General features: G+C 36.6%; 2 protein-coding genes and 1 long non-coding RNA gene across 12 annotated transcripts in view; 1 reads left to right on the top strand and 2 right to left on the bottom strand.

Annotated features, from left to right (window-relative positions):
- The window catches only part of LOC122218590, a 68,881-nt gene extending 67,463 nt beyond the window's left edge, over positions 1-1,418 (bottom strand). The window contains exon 1 of the long non-coding RNA XR_006202020.1: positions 1,125-1,418. This is a non-coding gene — a long non-coding RNA (uncharacterized LOC122218590). The remainder of the gene's footprint in view (positions 1-1,124) is intronic.
- LCORL (ligand dependent nuclear receptor corepressor like) overlaps positions 1-9,859 on the top strand; it is a 167,118-nt gene extending 157,259 nt beyond the window's left edge. For 5 of the 9 annotated variants that reach the window (XM_042936809.1, XM_042936812.1, XM_042936811.1 and 2 more), the window contains one exon: positions 9,561-9,646. Coding sequence is in view for 3 of the 9 variants with exons in the window: in XM_042936819.1 (XP_042792753.1) it covers positions 9,561-9,741 (181 nt within the window). In the remaining 6 variants the exon portion in view is untranslated. Of the gene's footprint in view, positions 1-9,560 lie in introns of all 9 variants that reach the window. The other 4 variants (XR_006202018.1, XM_042936816.1, XM_042936810.1 and 1 more) reach the window with 4 other exon arrangements.
- A 1,016-nt stretch (positions 9,860-10,875) lies between these two features.
- Positions 10,876-18,955, bottom strand: part of NCAPG (non-SMC condensin I complex subunit G) — a 46,228-nt gene continuing 38,148 nt past the window's right edge. For both annotated transcript variants that reach the window (XM_042936824.1, XM_042936823.1), the window contains exons 16-21: positions 18,709-18,883; positions 15,865-16,026; positions 15,260-15,398; positions 14,776-14,862; positions 13,283-13,352; positions 10,876-12,351 (exon numbers count right to left, since the gene is read on the bottom strand). In XM_042936824.1, the coding sequence (XP_042792758.1) occupies positions 12,228-12,351; positions 13,283-13,352; positions 14,776-14,862; positions 15,260-15,398; positions 15,865-16,026; positions 18,709-18,883 (757 nt within the window). In that variant the 3' untranslated portion in view covers positions 10,876-12,227. The remainder of the gene's footprint in view (positions 12,352-13,282; positions 13,353-14,775; positions 14,863-15,259; positions 15,399-15,864; positions 16,027-18,708; positions 18,884-18,955) is intronic.

An 18,955-nucleotide genomic window follows, 5' to 3' on the forward strand; every position in this document is an offset into this window, starting at 1 on the left:
TTTTATGTTTCATTTTGGATTATGCTATTTCTATGTTTTTAAGTTTGATAACCTTTTCTTTGGGTTGTCTAATCTGCTGTTAATAACACCCAGGATATTTTCATTTCAGAAATTATATTTTCATCTCCAGAAGTTTAAATTTAGTCTTCTTTGTATCTACTATATTTCCCCTCATGCTCATGCTTTCCTCAGCTTCTTGACTATAATGGAGTATATTTTAAATATCTGCATGAACATCCTTGTGTGCTAATTTTATAATCTGTATTATTTATCAGTTCCTACTGATTGATTTTTCTCCTCATTTTGGATATTTTCCTGTTTTGTACATGCCTGGTAATTTTGGATTGGATGCTAGACATCGTCGGTTTTACATTGTGTGCTGGGGTTGTTTGTTTTTACAGTGCCTTCAATGTTTTGGGGCTCTGTTCTGAGACACCACGAACTTATTAAGAAAAACCTTTATCCTTTCAAATCTTGATTTTGGGCATTGATAGGCAGCCTATAGTCTAGGACAGTGGTTCTCACCAGGGGATGTCCTACAGGGGATAATTGGTGACATAGGGAGACATTTTGGATTGTCACACCTAGTGGGTAGAGGCCGGTGATTCTGCTAAACATTCTACAGTGCATAGTAAGACAGCTCCCCACAAAAAAGAATCACTCAGCCCCAAATGTCAGTAGTGCTGAGGTTGAGAAATCCTGCTCTAGGGCTAATTTTACCCCCACTAGTGAGGCACTACCAATACCTATTCAATGCCGTATGTATTAGGAGATTTATCCATTCTTGCTGGTGGGAACACAAATTTTATCCAGTCCTATATGGTCTCTGGGGATTTTCCAGCTGGTCCTTTTCAGTGGTCTTTTTCACAGCCTTGGGAAACATTCATGCACTGATCAGTATTTATCTACGGATTCCAGGGAAACCAATGTTGCTCTCTGGCACTGTCAGTGCAGCTCTGTCTCCTGTTACCTGCCCCACAGACTCTAGTTGCCTTGGTCTCCCTCACCTCCAAACTTTGTCCTCTCATCTCAGGAAGGCTTCCAAGCTTCCTTTGGATTCCTCTTCCTATACTGCAGCCTGGAAACTATTCAGGCAGTAAGCCAGAGCAAGTGTTATGACTTACCTCCTTTGTTCCCTTCTTTCAGGGGTCACTGTCATCCTGTACTTTCTTTCATCCATGGTCTTAAAAATATTTCATATATTTTTGTTCCTGTCACTTCATCATGGCCAGAAGCAGAAGTCTAGATTTATTCTTTTGACAGATATCTATCCAGTTTCTATAATGCAAGGTGCTGGAAATAATATGTTGAACAAGACCAATATGTTGTACTCTCATCAAACTTGTATTTTAACTGGAGGGAGGAAAAACATAAGCAGTTTAAGTTCTGTGTCAATGAAATTAGATGGTATAAAGAGTTTTCTAGGGGTAGTTACTTTAGGTTGAGTACACAGGGAAATCCTTTCTGAAGAAGTAATGAGTGAACTGTGGGATGAGTTGAGATGTCTGCGAGATCTTTGATAACTGAAACTGAGTATGGATGAGAACCCCTAAATAGAGATTATAGAAGAAGGAAAGGAAGCCTGGGACTTGGTCTTAAGAAATTCTAAGCCATCCAAGAATAGGATGACTTGGAGTAAAAGGAAGAGGAAAAAGGAAGCCAGTATTGTGTTTTGTATCAAAATCCAAGAAAAATGAGTTTCAAGGAAGAGGTTTACTTCTCAGGCTGCCATAACAAAATACCATAGACTGCATGGCTTAAAACAGAGATTTGTTTTCTCACAGTTCTGGAGGCTAGAAAGTCCAAGATCAAGGTCTGGAGGGTTCAGTTTCTGGTGAGGGGTCTCTTGCTGGTTTGCACATAGCTACCTTCCCATTCTCTGGTGTCTTCTTCTCCTTTTATGGAGATAACAAACCCATCAAATTAGGACTCAGATTGTGACCTCATTTTACCTTAGTTACCTCCTACAGGCCCTGTATTTCTTAATATAGGGGGTTAGGGCTTCAACATATGAATCTGGGGGGTACACGGTTCAGTCTGTAGCAGAGGAAATGGCCATTAGTGTTGAATGTTGTTAGGAAGGCAAAATAGTTGAAAAATTAAGGATCATTCATTGGCTTTATCAATTCATTGGTGACTTTAGTAGGTGTTTTTGTGGAATGAAAGGGCCTGGAAGCCAGACTGGAGTAGGTTAAGAATAGGAGATAAGAAAATGGTGATATCAAGTATAGGATAATTCATTAAAGTAATCTAGCTCTAAACATGAAGAAAATAAAAGATTGAGTGAAGTTTTGTTTTTTAAGGAATGAGAGACCTTGCACTTGTTTAATCATTATCTATTGCTACAACAATGCTGTATTACAAACCACCAGAAAACTTACTGCCTGAAAGTAAATGAGCACTTACTGCACTCCTATATCTGGGACTGGCAAATAAGGCTAAGAGGTTCTTTTGATTTTGGCCAGGCTCCCTCACATGCCTTTGTACGAGCTGGCTACCAGGTGTGACACCTTAGCCCTGCGCCATACCTCCCACGCATGCTGCAGGCCAGCCCAGGCAGTGCTCTCCTGGCAAAAGCAGAGGTATACACGAGGGAGCATAAGTGACCGAGTAGTTTCTCATGCTTCAGCTTGCATGCCTCTGCCAGTTTACAGTTCATACTTGTTAACCAACATCTTATCGGCCCAAGCAAGTCACATGGGTGAGGCCAGAATGAGAGGACATTGCAAAGTGATAAAGAGTAAGTATAGGCATGGGTGAAGAATTTGGGCTGTGAATGCAGTTAATCTGCCACAGATGGTATATTAAAAAAACAAAACAAAACAAAAAAAGGGATCATTGATTATAATCATTGTTAAGTTCCTCAGAAGGCAGATGTGAACAGGGTCCAAAATCATTCTAAGTCATGTCAGGCTCAGCAACCTTTCACAATTAGTTGGTTGGCATTATTTTAGATTAATAACTGCTAATTGCTTTTAATATCACATTAATTTAGTACTAAAATTTCCCATTTTATTTTTTATGAATGTATGTAAATCACATTTGTGTATTTATTGACTATCTGAATACCTGTTATATGTAAGATACTGCTTTAGGCACAGCTGTGTTATACTAATTAAATATACAAGTTAACTAAGAAATTCAGGTAAATGTTTTGTCCTTACATGGTCATTGATCACTTCTAAATCACACAGCAGTGCAAAATGTTCATTGATTTCTGAAGAGAATTGGTTTTGTGCCTTTGCTCTGACTATAATTTCCCTCATTGTATTCTTTCATTCTATTCCTTCAAATAAAAATTCAGGTAGATCTATTTATCAGGAGAAACTATTCTTTTTATTCTAGATGTTTTCTTGTGAATCCCCAATTATGGTTTGCTCTAATAATCACGATAACCCTTACTAGTTAAGCACATAATATGCTAATCTTTATGTTAAAGTAATTCTCCTAAAATTGGTTGGAGTAAATTGCAAATCTAGGATTCTAATTCAAGAATATGAGACTTCAAAGTCTTACTCTTAACCGCCAGGTTCTTCTGTTCCTCCACATAACTACATCAAATAATCAAAAGCAAGTCAGAAAAAATGTCTGACTTAAAATCTACCACTTAACAATCTGCCAAGGCCTTTAAATTCTTCAGTATTCTACCAAAAAGAAATTTTACTCTTGAGATAAATTAAGTCTTTAAAAACAAAAAATCTGTACAACCTAACTCTTAACAGAGTTTGCCGGCAAAAGAAAGGATTTACTCATACCTTTGACCTCATGGTCTGCTGGTAGACCACGTTTAACTGGCTAGATCCCTATGGCTCTTAATTTGAATCCCCCACCCCACCCCTTTAAGCCCAGATTTTAAATTAAATGGTTGTACAATTGCAGAAACAAATTATACACATATCTGTCATCTTTTATCCCACACATGTATCTTTTGACTTTTTGTTAGTAGTACTAATATTAACATTTATTGAGTCCTTATTATGTGTTCAGCCAGGCATTTTACATGCCTTCTCTATGCCACCTACTTTATATAAACTCATTTACTAATCACATTTCCCTCAAGAGGTGGGTACTCTCATTATCTTCACTTTCCAGTTAAATTGAAGCTTAGAGTTTAGGAAATGTACACTTAGCAGGTGAGTGATTTGATTTGGAATCAGAACTTAGGCTCTACAAAGCCTCTCTCCTTCCCAGTTTACTAAAATCCTTACCCCTTTAGGCCTATTTCAAATGACTTTTCCCCAGTCTCACCACTGCTAAGATTAAGTTCCCTTCTCTGTTATCCCTTAGTCTTTAGTTACCTCTTCTGTATTTACTGTGTACTGCTTTTTATTTTGGTAATTCATGAATACTTCTCCCTTCTGCCTCCTTACCGAACTGGAAAACCCTTGAAGACAGACACCATCACACTATTTTATATTCTTAATATATTGGGTAGGTAGCGGTTAGAGTCCAGTAGACCAAGAATTTCATTTTTCTAACTTCTTACTACATCAGAAACATGGGAACACACTTGATGACTTCATAAAGGTTCTCTGATCTAGTTTTGCACATTTAGCAACCCTATTGATTTGGATAGATTTGAGGAGAATCAGGCTCAGGGTATAGCTAGAATAGCTATTCAGTAAATTTTTACTGACTTAACATTAGATGACATCATTTCCAGAGGAAATAAACCAGTCACTCAGAATTTGGAGTTAAAACAAATGAGTTCAAATTCAGTAGTTTCATGTACATTATAGTAACTGTTCTAATTCCAAATCGTATACCAGAATTCAGTTTATCCATGCATACAGCTGACTTTTCTCCCTTTGAAAAGATTAACTTGTTTCTTGAAACCCTTAACCTAAAGAATACTCTTTTGGTAGCTATCAAAAAACATGTCTATGCCCTAACATATTTTCTTTTACCTTGAGAAATTGAAAGATGTAATAGCTCCTTATTTAGTTAAATATGAGGAAACTTGATGCTCTAAATATATCTTTCTAGATACAGTTATGGCTGTAGGCCTTCAGGATGTCTTTCTGTCTGAAATCTGTAGACCAAACACATCTATAGACCAAACAATGCATTAAGTATTTTGAAGAAATAGATAAATGGGTATTAACATGAAGGCAGAATCATGACAGAATTGCAACCCAAGAGTTCGTATGCAGGATAGAGGGAGGGATACATCCTAGACTCTGAACTTGCCTTACTAGTTGAGTGACTTTGATATGTCATTTTACTTCTTTGAGCCTCAATGGTGGTTGTTAGAACTGAATAAAATATTGTCAGGGAGGTTTTTAGCATAGTGCCTGGCATGTAGCAACTGCTCTAGAAATGATATTTTCAGACCTGTCCTGATCACACTAAAATTTGTTTCCTGTGATTTGGCTAGTTCACATTCAGGTTTATTGTGTGTATGACAGAGAAGAACTATCCCATATCTCTAGTAATAAGTAAAACAAATTTGAGTTATTAGAGCTAGATATATGTTAAAAATTCTTTTTGTTAGAATTATCAGTAATCATTAATTTAAATGTTTATTTTGAGAGAAAGGGAGAGAGCGCAAGCACGAGCTGGGGGAGGGGCTGAGAGGGAGAATCCCAAGCAGGCTCCGCACCCAGTGCAGAGCCCAACATGAGGCTCATCTCACAAACTGCGATCATGACCTGAGCTGAAATCAAGAGTCAGATGCTCAACTGACTGAGCCACCCAGGCGCCCCAGTAATCATTAATTTAAATCACACATTATGACTGTTTGGATTTCCATGACCCACCAGAGATTTTCATCTTTTATACTTCCCAAATGCACATATTCTTATAAACCTCCATTCAGATGCTGGAGAGAGGCTCTATCTAGGGTGGATGAAATTACCCAAGTATTGAAAATAGGCTTAGATGTCTAGATGATCATTTCAGGTGCCCCTTCTTTGTCCTCATTCCCTCCTCACCTACCATCTGTCTAGATTGCTAGTTTGATAGAAGCCTTACTTAGGGTGAGTATCTCTCTTCCAGTTTTGTCCCCCATTCACCAAAATACAGTGTTAAACTAAACCTTTGCATTTGTCTATAGCTCCATATGATTTTTAAATCATGTTAAATGGTATTCATTAGATCATCAGGAATGTAAAGGTAAGTAGGAAGATGTCGTTTAATTTTTTTTTTAACATGAGGAAAAGGAGACTGAATGAAGCTGTTACTTGTCCAACATCATAAGGCTGATTATTAATATTCCCAGAATTGGAACCCAGGTCTTTATGTTCCTTTTCCCAGTTCTTTACTTGCAAGAGTACCGCTGAATACACTACACCATTGCTAAGCTTTCAATAGAATCCTGGATGTGGATATATAAAGCCACTTGATACGATGATTTAAATGCTGCTGCTTCGAATTTTGAACCATATATGTAAGACAGAGAAGCCATGAAATAAGACTGATAAATCTGATGATCTAAAATTTAGAATGGATTCATGACAAAACCACCATAAGCAGATATAAACAACTAATGAACAAGGCAGGATGGGGAGGGAAGTGGGAGTGTAAATCACATAGAACAAAACACTGATCTTAACTAAATATCAAAATAGATCATCTCAATGGGCAAAGAACACAGAGAAGGAAAAACAAGTGGCTTCTAAATATGAAAATAAGCCAAACCTTCCTCATAAGAGAAGTGCAAATTAAACAACGGCATACCATTTTTAACCTAGTTTTTTTTTTACAAAGATCCATAACTTTTATTATACATTATTGATAAGAAAATGAGGGAAGAAAGACATTTTCATACATTGTTGGTCAGAGTGTAAATGGCATGTTGTCTACAAAGGATAATTTGGTAATCTCTATCCAAAATCTTTAAAGCACCTTTGACTCCGTTTATCCTACTCCTAGACATCAACCCCATAGATACAGTTGAATACATAAACATACAAGAATATTCGATTTTCCTGTTCAAAACCTAAAGAAAAAAAGCTTAAAAAGTACATCAAGAAAATTTGAGGGGCACCTGGCTGGCTCAGTCAGTAGAGCATGTGACTCGACCTCAGGGTCATGAGTTCAAGCCCCACATTGGGTGTAGAGATTATTTTAAAAAAGAAAAAGTTGAGGAACATGTATTAATCTTTCACTTGGTACAAATGTATATGATTGTCCCATAACCTCCTGACATTAAACCTAACAAGTCCAATTTTTTAACTTACAAATATGAAGGAATATTTGTTAAAAAATTCCTCTAGGTTGCAAATTCCCTGAAAGCATGCACTGTGTCCACCTCCCCATCTTCGTGCCTCACAAGTGCTTTCTAGTGGATACTCAATGTAGAATAATTTGGTATAGAAGATAGAATTGAAAAGTGCTTTGGTTATAACTGAAGATGCAGGTTCTTATATTAGTCTGAATGCATCTGGTTAGAACACTCCAAAAAAGAGCAGTTTATTTTTCTATTTTCCTATACCTTAGTTTCCCCATTTTAAAAATGAGTTATCTAGAAAGGTCCCTTCTAGCTCTTATTATTCTAATGCCTCTATTTCTGGCCCTTGAAGATAGCTATGTTCTTCTACTCAGTACTCTGTAGATAGGTAGTGCCTAAAGTTTGCACACCACTTTTCTTTTTTTTAATGTTTATTTACTTTTGAGAGAGAGCGCAAGCAGAGGGCGGGGCAGAGAGAGAGGGAGACACAGAATCCGAAGCAGGCTCCGGGCTCAGAGCTGTCAGCACAGAGCCCGACGCGGGGCTCAAACTCACGGACCTCGAGATCATGACCTGAGCCGAAGTCGGCCGCTTAACCGACTGAGCCACCCAGGCGCCCCTGCACTCCACCTTTTTTTTTTTTTTTTTTTTTTTCTTCACACCACCGAGTTTTAAGTGGGTATTTATGAATTAAATGTGTCAGTCTATCTATTGGTACTAACGTATAGTTCTTGAACTGGTATTTTCTTCCCATGATGTGTACTTTTGTGTACTCCTGGAGTTCGTGTACCCAAATTTCGAGTATACTCTCTAGAAAAGTAAATTAATGTTAAAAGTACTAAAAAGAACAATAATGTAGTTATTAAAGTATCTGATGAATAGCAAAGAGCAAAAATTGTTTTTGTCACCATGATTTGTTGCTTTGTGCCATCATTTTCTTCTTCTGGCAATGATACTTGATATACTTATCTACCAAGCTGTCTTAGTATAATTGTATTTTTATAGCTTGCCCTAGAGTTTCTCGGAGGCATACATACACATACTACAAATATGAAGACTGGCAGTCCGTGTAAGATGGAAAAACATTACTGCTTTATCTGAGCTTTGCTGCCTTGAAAAACAAAAATATCTTGAGGTCCATGAGGCTATCAGTCTAATAGTAACCAGTGCAAATGTTTTCAAAAACCAGTCAGGATTTCTGCTATGAATGAGAGTATTGTTTTTTTGGATCTCTTTGTCATATATCAGGCCATGATTTAAGTACATTCTTATTTATTCACCTCTATGTTCTTTCGGTTTTTTTTAAAGTGATTTTCTATATGATGAGTAACCTTTTAGGCTACTTGTAGTTTGTCATTCTGTTTCATAAACTTGAAACTATGTTATTTGGTGGAACCGGGAGTCCATTTGCTTGAAGAGAGCTCAGTGGCAACATGACAACTGTTAAAATATAACAGGTTAAATCTCTCTGGTTTACTGAACAGCAAATGAGTAGGTTGTTGAGGTTGCAAGGAGAAATCAGGAAAAAGTCACTGATGTCTGGCAGTGGCTGCCACTTAAGTCACTTAAATACTGCACGGCAGTTTCCTCTTTATAATAGGAAGAATCATGGACCTGTGGTTGGAGAAAGCTTGGGAATGATGTAGTCCAACTAATAGCTAATGTATAACAAGCTATGACATAGTTTATAAACATGAGGATCTACATCTGAAAACGTGAATGGGCTATCAATATTATTTTTAAGATGTGGGTTTACATGTCCATTATATGTGGACTAGCTACCCTTTGGACTCTCAAGTTTCTATGTTTCTAAAGATTCTCTTTAGAGAGCCAGTAGACAAGAATAAGGGAAAGAGAAAGGACTATACCAATTTGGTGACTGTAACTTGAGGCGTATCTGTACTTGAGTCTGAGACTCACTTTTATCATTTATCATGAGAAGTATACCAACATTGCTTGGTTTGCTTTGAAATTTATGAGATAATCCATGCGAGTGTCTCTAGAACACAGTAGGCTTTCAAAGGTTAATTCCTTCTTGTCTCAAAGTGGCTCTGATCCTGGTAAGTTAAAGGACAAATGAAAAGGGCTGAATCCTACCAAGTTCAGTACGTTAAATGTCCAGAGTATGCTGATGGAATCCATATATGCAGTGGTTTTTGTCCAGTGCTATCTGGGTGACCTTTTAAATACCTGGCTAACATAGGTAAAGTATTCAATTCAGTAAGGAGGCCAGAGGTAAGGAACACAACAAAACTCTGTACTTTCAGACTAAAATGCCCTAATTCTAATGTCTGGAGGTCCAAACAATAAGATGATTGAATTTCTTTTACAAGGTCGATAATGTATTTGAAATTAAAGAACTAAAATGCTTTACACTTTTTTTTTCCAGCATGCTACAAATGAAAACTGATGAGAAACTGAATTTGTCCGATGGGAATACAGCAAGTTGCCCTTTGAGCCCCATTAAGATGTGCCTTAATCGTCCCATTGAATGGAATCTGAATTTGACAGCAGCATCTCTAGCGAGCTGTACAGTTCATAACCAAAATCTCAAAAGTGAAGAGAAATAGATTACAGTTCTTCTTGCACTATCCTCATTTTGTACATCAGTATTCCTTCTGCATTTATCAATTGATCTTGAAATATTTCTAGTCCTGTGATGTCTTTATATTAAATCATTAGCATTAATCATTTTGATTATATTCTTTGTATGTTTTTTTATGTTTTACACCGGACCATTGTGGAATTTTACAGTACAGATGGATTTTGATGTTTCTCTTTTTAATGGTATTTTGTGAATTTTTTATGCCCTAAGTTTAAATACATAATTGTTCCCGGTTTTATTTCTGTGCACAAAGTTTTAATATATAACGCATTATGTGATTTAGAAGGCTAGTATTGTAAAGAGTTGTGATGATGACCTGACCCAGGATATAATAGGTGGATACCAACTACCTCGAAGCAAACTGGTAAAAGGCAAAGGTATCTCTTAGAAGTATATTATCTCCTTCAGAGTTATATATGTATAGAAAAGTTGATCATAGTTTATCATCAAGTAGCATGTTTCCATTCATAGGAGAATTTGAGCTGATCAGTTCTTTCTCGTACTTTTAAACCTATAAAATCTGTGGGCTGTAAGATGAATGGCACAATTGCATGTTTACTCGTTAGCAAAGCTGTGCCTCTTACAGACAAGAATACTATTTGGTGTAAGTTACCAGTTTTGAATGAAAAATGGTAAATGGATTTACATCTATTGATTTTACTGTATTTTAGCCATTTAAGTGTAAAATGTCTTTTAAAATCAGGATAATATTCCTTACCTTTAACTATAATTGTGCAAAAGCATAGCTTCAGCAGTGGCTTATGTGATTGTGTCTAAAACTTGAATAGTAAGAATCCTAAAGGTTTGGTGCTTACATTTATTTTTCCCCATGCCAGAGGAAAAAAGCTTTGGTATGGTGGTCCGTGTAAGTATGTAAGAACATGGCTCCTTCCCTTTGGATAGCCTGGCTGTAGGGTAAATGGGATTTAGTTTATGGTGTTTCTAAAGACTTTTCCTTCTAGCACATTCTGTGTACACTTTATGTCCTTATTTCTCCCTTTACCCCACCCACAAAAATTATTTTTAAAGTGACAGGGATTTAACAAAAGAAGACTTACATAAGGAATTTGAAGCACAGAAAGACACAGAGCCAACAGAATGAAAAACAATCATCTATTTTTTATTGTTTTATATCACCACCATATCTGCCTTTTCCTTTTGCTTAATAAGCATTCTTACTTTGTAACTTTCAGACTCCTTTTATATTTCTGAGTTTTATAAAGCACATATATATGTAATATAGCAATTTGGTTCTAAAAAGCACAACGATCTTAATTTAGCTCTTACAACATCACCTAAAAAAAAAATGGCCTCTAGTGAATAAACCTTAAAAAGCACAATCATTATTAGTACAGATCCAATGTTTGTTAGGACATTTCTGTTCTGGATAATAAAGAGAAAAGGTAAGTACCAGAGAGAGAAGAACGTGCATTTTGCTGGGTGTTGCAGCAGGAAGCAGGGCTCAGTTCACACGCTAGAAGTTCCCCAAGTCAGGCAAGTGCCAGTTTGAGAAGAAAAGTGAAATGGACAGTGACAGAACAAGTGCTCATAAACTAGTATGTAAAGGATTTCCTGTCACACTTTTCTCACTAGCATTCTCTTTTATTATCCACAATATTATTTTGTTATGCCAAAAACACAGAAAGCAACTCCAGCATTAATATGTGTAAGGGGGGGGGCGGGGCACCCAGTTGGCTCAGTTGGTAGAGCCGGTGACTCTTGATTTTGGGGTCAAGTTCAAGCCCCACACTGGGTATAGGGATTACTTATATATACATATACATATATGTGAACATCTCCCTAACCCAAGAAACACCATCACAACCATAAGCAAACGAGGGCTCTCAGATACAAATATTTTACGAAGAGAAATTACCCATTCAGGTAGCATTACCAAAATATTTTTAGTGTAAGAATCACAAAACAAAATTATCAAAATAACTTTGACTTAGATGCTGGGTACTTTAAGTTCATTGTACTGTTCCTCCCTTAAGGTAAGCTCCTTTCTAGCCAGTTTGTGGTACTTCATTTGCCCTTGAGATGTCCCTTTTTAATGTGTTCTGAAGTGTTTTCATTGATGTTGCATGGGCCACACCTAAATCAAAGCTTCCTAAATGCAAGCTACTAGCTAGTTACACTGAAAAGCTGTCCATAATGCCATACTAAACATGAGAGTTCATAAGCATCCCCTGGAAACCTACTGAAGCAGCAGGTTCCTAGGCCCACCTTAGATCCTGATTAAATCCACGTGACCGATGCAGGTGTCCGTGGAGCACACTGACAGGCACTGTCCTGATGCTTCAGTACAGGCAAAGTAATGAATCGCACAGCACAAATTGCTACATGAGGCATTTTCTAATTTTGATACAAGAGTAACTGTATTAGAGCAGAGAACTGAACATAATTTTAAAGGACATGGTCAAAAGGACTTCACCTCCATCATCTCTTCTCCTAACTTGTATCTTCATTGAGAAACTGTGCAAGGTTAACTTTACTTTTTTCTAGTGCTGCTGTTTTGGCTCGTCTTGGTAATCTCCTCTTCATTTCTGATTCTGGCTCTGGAACTTCAGGGTCACTAAATAGATGTTGAAAATACACCAATTTAAATACAAGCTTTAAACCCTCAAGTTTATTTATCAATAAAGCTCTTTGCTTCTGTCATTTTATCAGTGTGTAATTGATATCCTGATTTCACTAGGTTTAAAACTAAAGGCAAAAAGACTAACTGGCTATCCTGCCAAGTAAATCATGGGAAACCTAGGTAATTGCTTTTTATATCTATATAGAACCTTGTGTTATAAAGAAAAAACCAAATTTTGTAATGAAGCTTGTGATTAAACAGGAACAACTGCCCAAAAGAATTCTGGAGGACAACACAAAGTGAAAAAAAAATTTAAGTTCTCTTAATTCAGGCAATAAATTCTTAAAACACTCTGGAAATAGCAAGTTTCCTGAAAACATTTTAAATTTAGTCAAAATTTAACCTAAAGTTCTATACTAACAGTATACACATTACAGTTTTACCAATGAATAGATGAATTCAAGAGAACTTTCAGCTTCCAACAGTGGCTTAATTTGCAGAATCTAAAAGTAAACGCTATACCACAAATATATGCAATTTACAATGATAGGAATAATCCTGCTATGTCAAGAACCCAAATCTAAATCCTAAGAGTTTGCTAATTCAGTATCAGAGGAGTCATACATCCAATCACATAATCAGAAGTATACATGGAAATATAAATTGAAAGGATGTATTAAAGATGACCACCTAGGACTAGGAGCCATCCCAGTAGGAAAAGCACACAGCCATGGGAGGTCAAATGCCCTTGATAATGGAATTTGAGATTTGAGATATATATCTCCAAGACCTCGCTATTTACAGTTTCCACTGAGTATTGTGTTACACACTGAGCTTTTCACAGTGGAAGGAAACTACATTTTTTTTCTTTTTCTAGACCAAAAAAAAAAAAGGCCTCTACATTTTCTAGATGTGCGTGGCATACCTTTCAGAGTCAACCTGAGCAGTATGGTGTCTCCTGTTCATCCTAGCTGAAGCTGTCACTTTTCTCTGTCCTTAAAGAAAGTATATAATTCATTATTAAAATTTATTACCATTTCTGGGCTACTCAAATCCTTTCTTTTCCCTCTACAACACATTTCCTCCTAGATTCCAGCCATTTATTCATTTTTTTGGTAAGCTTGGATAATAGGCAAGGGAAAATATGGAAATCAAATTATAAGGAGGCAAATTTTAAATATATTTGAGAGAAAGAAGAATGTGAAAAATAAGCTATATAAACAGAAGTACTTCTATTACGGCTATAGCCTAAGACATATGGAGAAACATGAATGTTAAGATTAGAAAAGTAGGGTAAGCCCAGAAAGGCTTAAGCCCATAACAGGTCCGAAAGAAAGAGAATTTAGTGGCTTGTAAAATATTCAGACGTATACATGGCCAATTCAAATACGTGTTCTAAAACATTTTTCAGTGTAAAAACTAGACCTTTTAACAATATGCTGAAGATTGCAAAAATTCCACTTGCTAGAAATTTGTAAGGTTAAGAAGACAAAGCTTATTAGCCTGTGATGTTCCTCAATTATGATAAGAATCTGATCACTCAGTATGAGTATTTGGTTGAAATTTATACACCCTATTTATTCATGTTTTTCTCCAAAACCTTACATATTTGCTTATAATACAGCTAGCCCCGAGAAAACATCCAACAATATGGGACTACTTTGGAACAACACCCAACAATAAGCATTTAAATAACTGATTGGCTACAAAAATATTATGGCCAGATTCCATTTAGAAAAAAAATTAAATCTGCATAGGAAAGGGTCTCAAAATTGTTTTTTTTTTTTTTTTTTTAAGAATTCAAATGGTTGGTTCATGGGTGGGATTATTAGTGTTCTTTATATTAGTTTGCTGCATGTATTTTCTGATTCTTCTGTAATAAGCATGAACTGCTTTTGTAATAATAATAAAATAATAAAAAGATCTTGAATTTCAGATTTTTTCCAAGTGATCCCTTGATAGTCAACATTTACTTTATTCCAACAAAGCCCCTATTGTTGGATATTCCTTGGGAAATAAATTATGTTGAGAAATTATGAAATAAAATGGGAAAAAGGAAAACAGAAGCCCTATAGGGAAAAAAGGACAAAACTACTTAACATATAAGGATAGAATACAAACAACTGCTAACATAAAATCATCAATGATCATTTGATAAAAAAAATTTTAATTTGACCCAAATAGTCCTTTACAATATGATACACCGCATCCTATCTCTTTCAGTCAAAAGCACTTGGAGCAACAGTGATACAATCTTTCAGACATGGAGCAAAACCTAATATCCACTGAGAGAACTGAAAATAAAGTTAAGGATATCTGAGACATTTAAAAATCTCTATCAATAAGGAAACTTGCAAAATGAGTATTTCATTGGAAAACAAAATTGCAAAGTTTTATTATACTCAATCCATACACTACCTCTGTTAGTCTTCTGCTGAGTGGATTTTGATGCTCCCGTTGCTTTTACATCCCTGAGAGGGGTTCGATATGCTTCTTTACGATTTTCTAGTAAAGGAAATAATACAACAATGTAAATCTTAAAAAGCTTAATTAATTACTTTAAATGGTCTTTCCAAATCAATTTTTCATAAAACAGAAATGACAACCAGTACAATTAATAGCTACTGAAAATGAAAAGTATCATAAACCAGTTTCAAAAAGAATGTGAATACTGTAAAGTAAGCAAACAAAACCCCTAAGATAGTACGCAGTCATGTGGTGAAAAACGTACACACTAAAAAAACGAAGTAGAATAAACACTTATCAGTAATTTGTTTTCCAGGGGAATTAGAAAATTTTTTCTTTCGTTTCTGAAATCGAACCACATGCTAGAGGAGAAAAAATGTGCTTCAGTAAAGACGAAAAGGAGAGAATATAAATACACAGGTTAGTATGTTATTACCATCTTCAATTTGAAAACCAGTCATATTCATGTTGGCATCCTGTGCTGCTACCACTTGGTCACCATACTCTTTATTTCCTTTTTCTAACTGAATCTTGATTTTCTCCAGAGCTCTCAGACATGTCCTATCTTTTACTTCCTATAATAGAAAACATTATTAACACTTTTTTTAATACAGCATTTCCTAATCTCTCAAAAAGCTACATACTGTTATTCAGTAGTTTAAAAACATGTTAGGGACGCCTGGGTGGCTCAGTCAGTTAAGCGTCCGACTTTGGCTCAGGTCATGATCTCACAGTTCATGGGTTCAAGTCCCATGTCACGCTCCTTGCAGACAGCTTGGAGCCTGGGGCCTGCTTCAGATTCTGTGTCTCCCTCTCTCTCTGCCCCTCCCCCAGCTCATACTCCCTCCCTCTCCTTCTCTCTCTCAAAAATAAATAACCATTAAAAAAATTTTTTTTTAATTCTATTAAATTTATGAAGGAAACATTTACTTCAAATGAGCAGACAGTTTGCCAACGTATGTATAATTTAATACAAGCACATAAAGTCTACTTTGATAAAAAAAATTTATGCACGTTAAGAGTAATTAGAAACTACTTTACCTCCAGCATCTCATTCAACAGAAACAAAAGATCTTGAGCAAGATTGCTACTGAGTTCTAAAGAACTCAAGGCTTTCGTATAGACCCGAATTTCTGGTGAACATGGACATGTTAAGATCTCATTGCAAATTTTTATAGCCAAATTGTCATGAACTGTTAAGGCCTAGAAGATCAAGAGAAAAAGCTTTGTAAATGCAAAATGGTATCATTACAATATAGTTCCCTACACATCTAACAAGCATTTCCAACTAATTATCTTGCCATAATCCCAAATGCAAAATTTCTGAAACCAAATTTAACATATTCCTTGCAAACTGAACTGCCCCTCGCCCCTTTTTCTAGAAGATGCTGTGGTACAGGATCGAGATCTGCCCCCTTCACAACTAAAGCATTCATCCTCCAGCTACTATGAGTTCTGGAGGCTAAAAGTTCCCACGTGCAGAACTGATCCAGGCTGAAGACAGTGGGGCCCTGCCACATTCTTAGTTCACATTCAGTGGCTGGAAGATGTACGGGTACAACAGCTCAGCCTTGTCTCAATTCTGGACAACTCAAAGGACTATCCCAGTTCTAGAACTACCTATGGGATGAGTTGGGACTTTAAGACTTCATGACAGTTCAACTTCTTTCTCTCCCCCAACCTACTTCCCTCACTTTCACATTAAAAGATGTCAACACCTTCTTCGAGGTCTTCTGTAACCCATACTGGATTATCTGGGACTCCATCTTCCTTGCCTCTCCAAGCTCTTTCTTCATGGCTTTTATACCCATAATCTTCTTCCATCTCAGCTTCTATTCTTTCTACTTTCTATTACTACTATTATTCTTTTCCTGTAAGCTTTTATCTCTTAATTATATAGATTTCCAACTACTCTCTTTGATAATACTCTATTCTTCTCACCAATTCACCTTATGTAACAATACTGACCACCAACTTCATCTTTCTATTAGGTAACTTTCATCCCATTAAGCCTTTTAATAATATACCCTGCGTTGTTACGGCAAATACAGCCAACTCCAAATTCCCTACCTTAATGTTCTGCCTTCAACAGGGCCATTCTGGTCCTTAGGCAGAATGATTCTTCCCTAGTTCTCCTGTAGGACTTGCACAACCAGCTTCATTTAATCACTTCTACCGAAAGTCTTTTTCTCTCTACCCAAACCACTCCCCAAATCCCAACAAGACTTCACTGAATTTTACTAGTAATGCTGTACTCATCACTCCTAAAACATGAACCCTGCCTTCTAAAGTCGTAAAGGACTTAGAGCTCTATCACCACCCTGATTATATTTTGCCTTAACATTCATTGTAATCTTCTTTCCAATCACTTGTAACATAATGACTTGAAAGCGGTATGCAAACACTAAATATCAATTAAAATAAAAAAGCAATACTTTCAACTTAATTAGTTGGCATCTGAAATCATTAATAACACGTTAATTTTCAACATGATGACAAGTTTGATTAAATGACTTATTCAAGGAGTGGGACACCTGGGTGGTTCAGTCAGTTAAGCATCTGACTCTTGGTTTCGGCTCAGGTCATGATCTCACAGTTTGTGAGATGGAGCCCCACATCGGGCTCTGCACTGATGGCATCGAGCCTGCTTGGGATTCTCTCTCTTTCTCTCTCTCTCTCTCTCTCTCCCCCTCCTCTGCTCACACTCTATCTGTCTCAAAATAAATAAAACAAAAATTTTAAAAATAATATTAAAGGATTAAAAACCCAGCTTAAGTTTAAACTATGGGACAGTTTGCAGTTCAATTATCTTCTCTGAATTAAAAACAAAAATAAGGGAGCCTGCGTGGCTCAGTTGAGCATCTGACTCTTGATTTCAGCTAGGGTCATGATTCCAGGGTCATGGCATCATGGCCCACATCAGGCTTGGGATTCTCTCTCCTTCTGCCCCTCTCCCCCATTCATACTCTCTCTAAAAAAAAAAAAAAAAATGAAAATAAAAATTTAAATAAGCTTGAGGTGACCTTCATTCTTTGAATTCTTCCTTGTCTCAGAAAACAGATAAGATAATGTTTGAAGACTCGATCTGAGTCCTAGATAAACAGGACATTTTCAGAATGTTTAAAAGCCAGCACTATAGTAGTCAGGAGGGGGTAGTGAGAGAGATGAAATTTTGGCAAATTCTTTTCAGGAGCAAAATATTAGCACTTATTACTTCTATCTTTATAGGATTACGACTATTCCCAAAAGGTCTTTTTTTCTTCAGTTTTTTTTATCAGTTTATTTATTCATTTTGAGAGAGACAGAGAGAATGAATGGGGGAGGGCGAAAAGAGAGGGAGAGAATCCCAAGCAGACTCCTCACTGTCAGTGTGGAGCCTGATGTAGAGCTCAAACTCATGAAACAGGAGATCATGACCTGAGCTGAAACCAAGAGTTGGATGCTTATTAACCCACTGAACCACCCAGGGCACCCCAGCAAAAGGTCTTTTTCTTCCTTTGTGTTATGTGCCACCATATAGACCAGAAATCTCTAGAGGCATCTGGGCGGCTCAGCTGGTTAAGCATCTGCCTTCAGCTCGAGTCATGATCTCATGGTTCGTGGGTTCAAGCCCCACATCAGGTTCTGTGCTGAGAGCTCAGAGCCTGGAGCCTGCTTCAGATTCTGTGTTTCCTTCTTTGCCCCTCCCCTGCTCACTCTCTGCCTCTAAAAAATAAATAAATGCTAAAAAAAAAAAAAAAAAAAAAAAAAAAGAAAAAAGAAATCTCAAGATCAAAATGTGGCTTCTATTTCAAAGAACATAAAAGAAAAGATTATTTTACCAAAACAACAGTGACCTGCATGATAGTTATCATCCTTACCATCCATAGGCCAACTTTCACCCACCTGATAATCTTGTGAATTTTTGGCCTGAGGATTTAATCCACTTGGTCTTGTCAAATCTACAAGTAACTCAGCAACATTAGTGATATCTATTTCAGCTAAGGGAGAAGATGCAGGGGCACTGGCCAGTGTTTGCAAAGTTGGAAGAAAGGCTTCTTCAAAACATTCTTGATTAGTCCTATTGAAAAATAATTCGGAAGTATGTTGGCAAAGAAAAGGCATGTGATCCTCAAAAAAAAAAATGTATAAA

This window comes from Panthera leo, chromosome B1, assembly GCF_018350215.1.
Source record: "Panthera leo isolate Ple1 chromosome B1, P.leo_Ple1_pat1.1, whole genome shotgun sequence".
NCBI classification, from domain to species: domain Eukaryota; kingdom Metazoa; phylum Chordata; class Mammalia; order Carnivora; family Felidae; genus Panthera; species Panthera leo.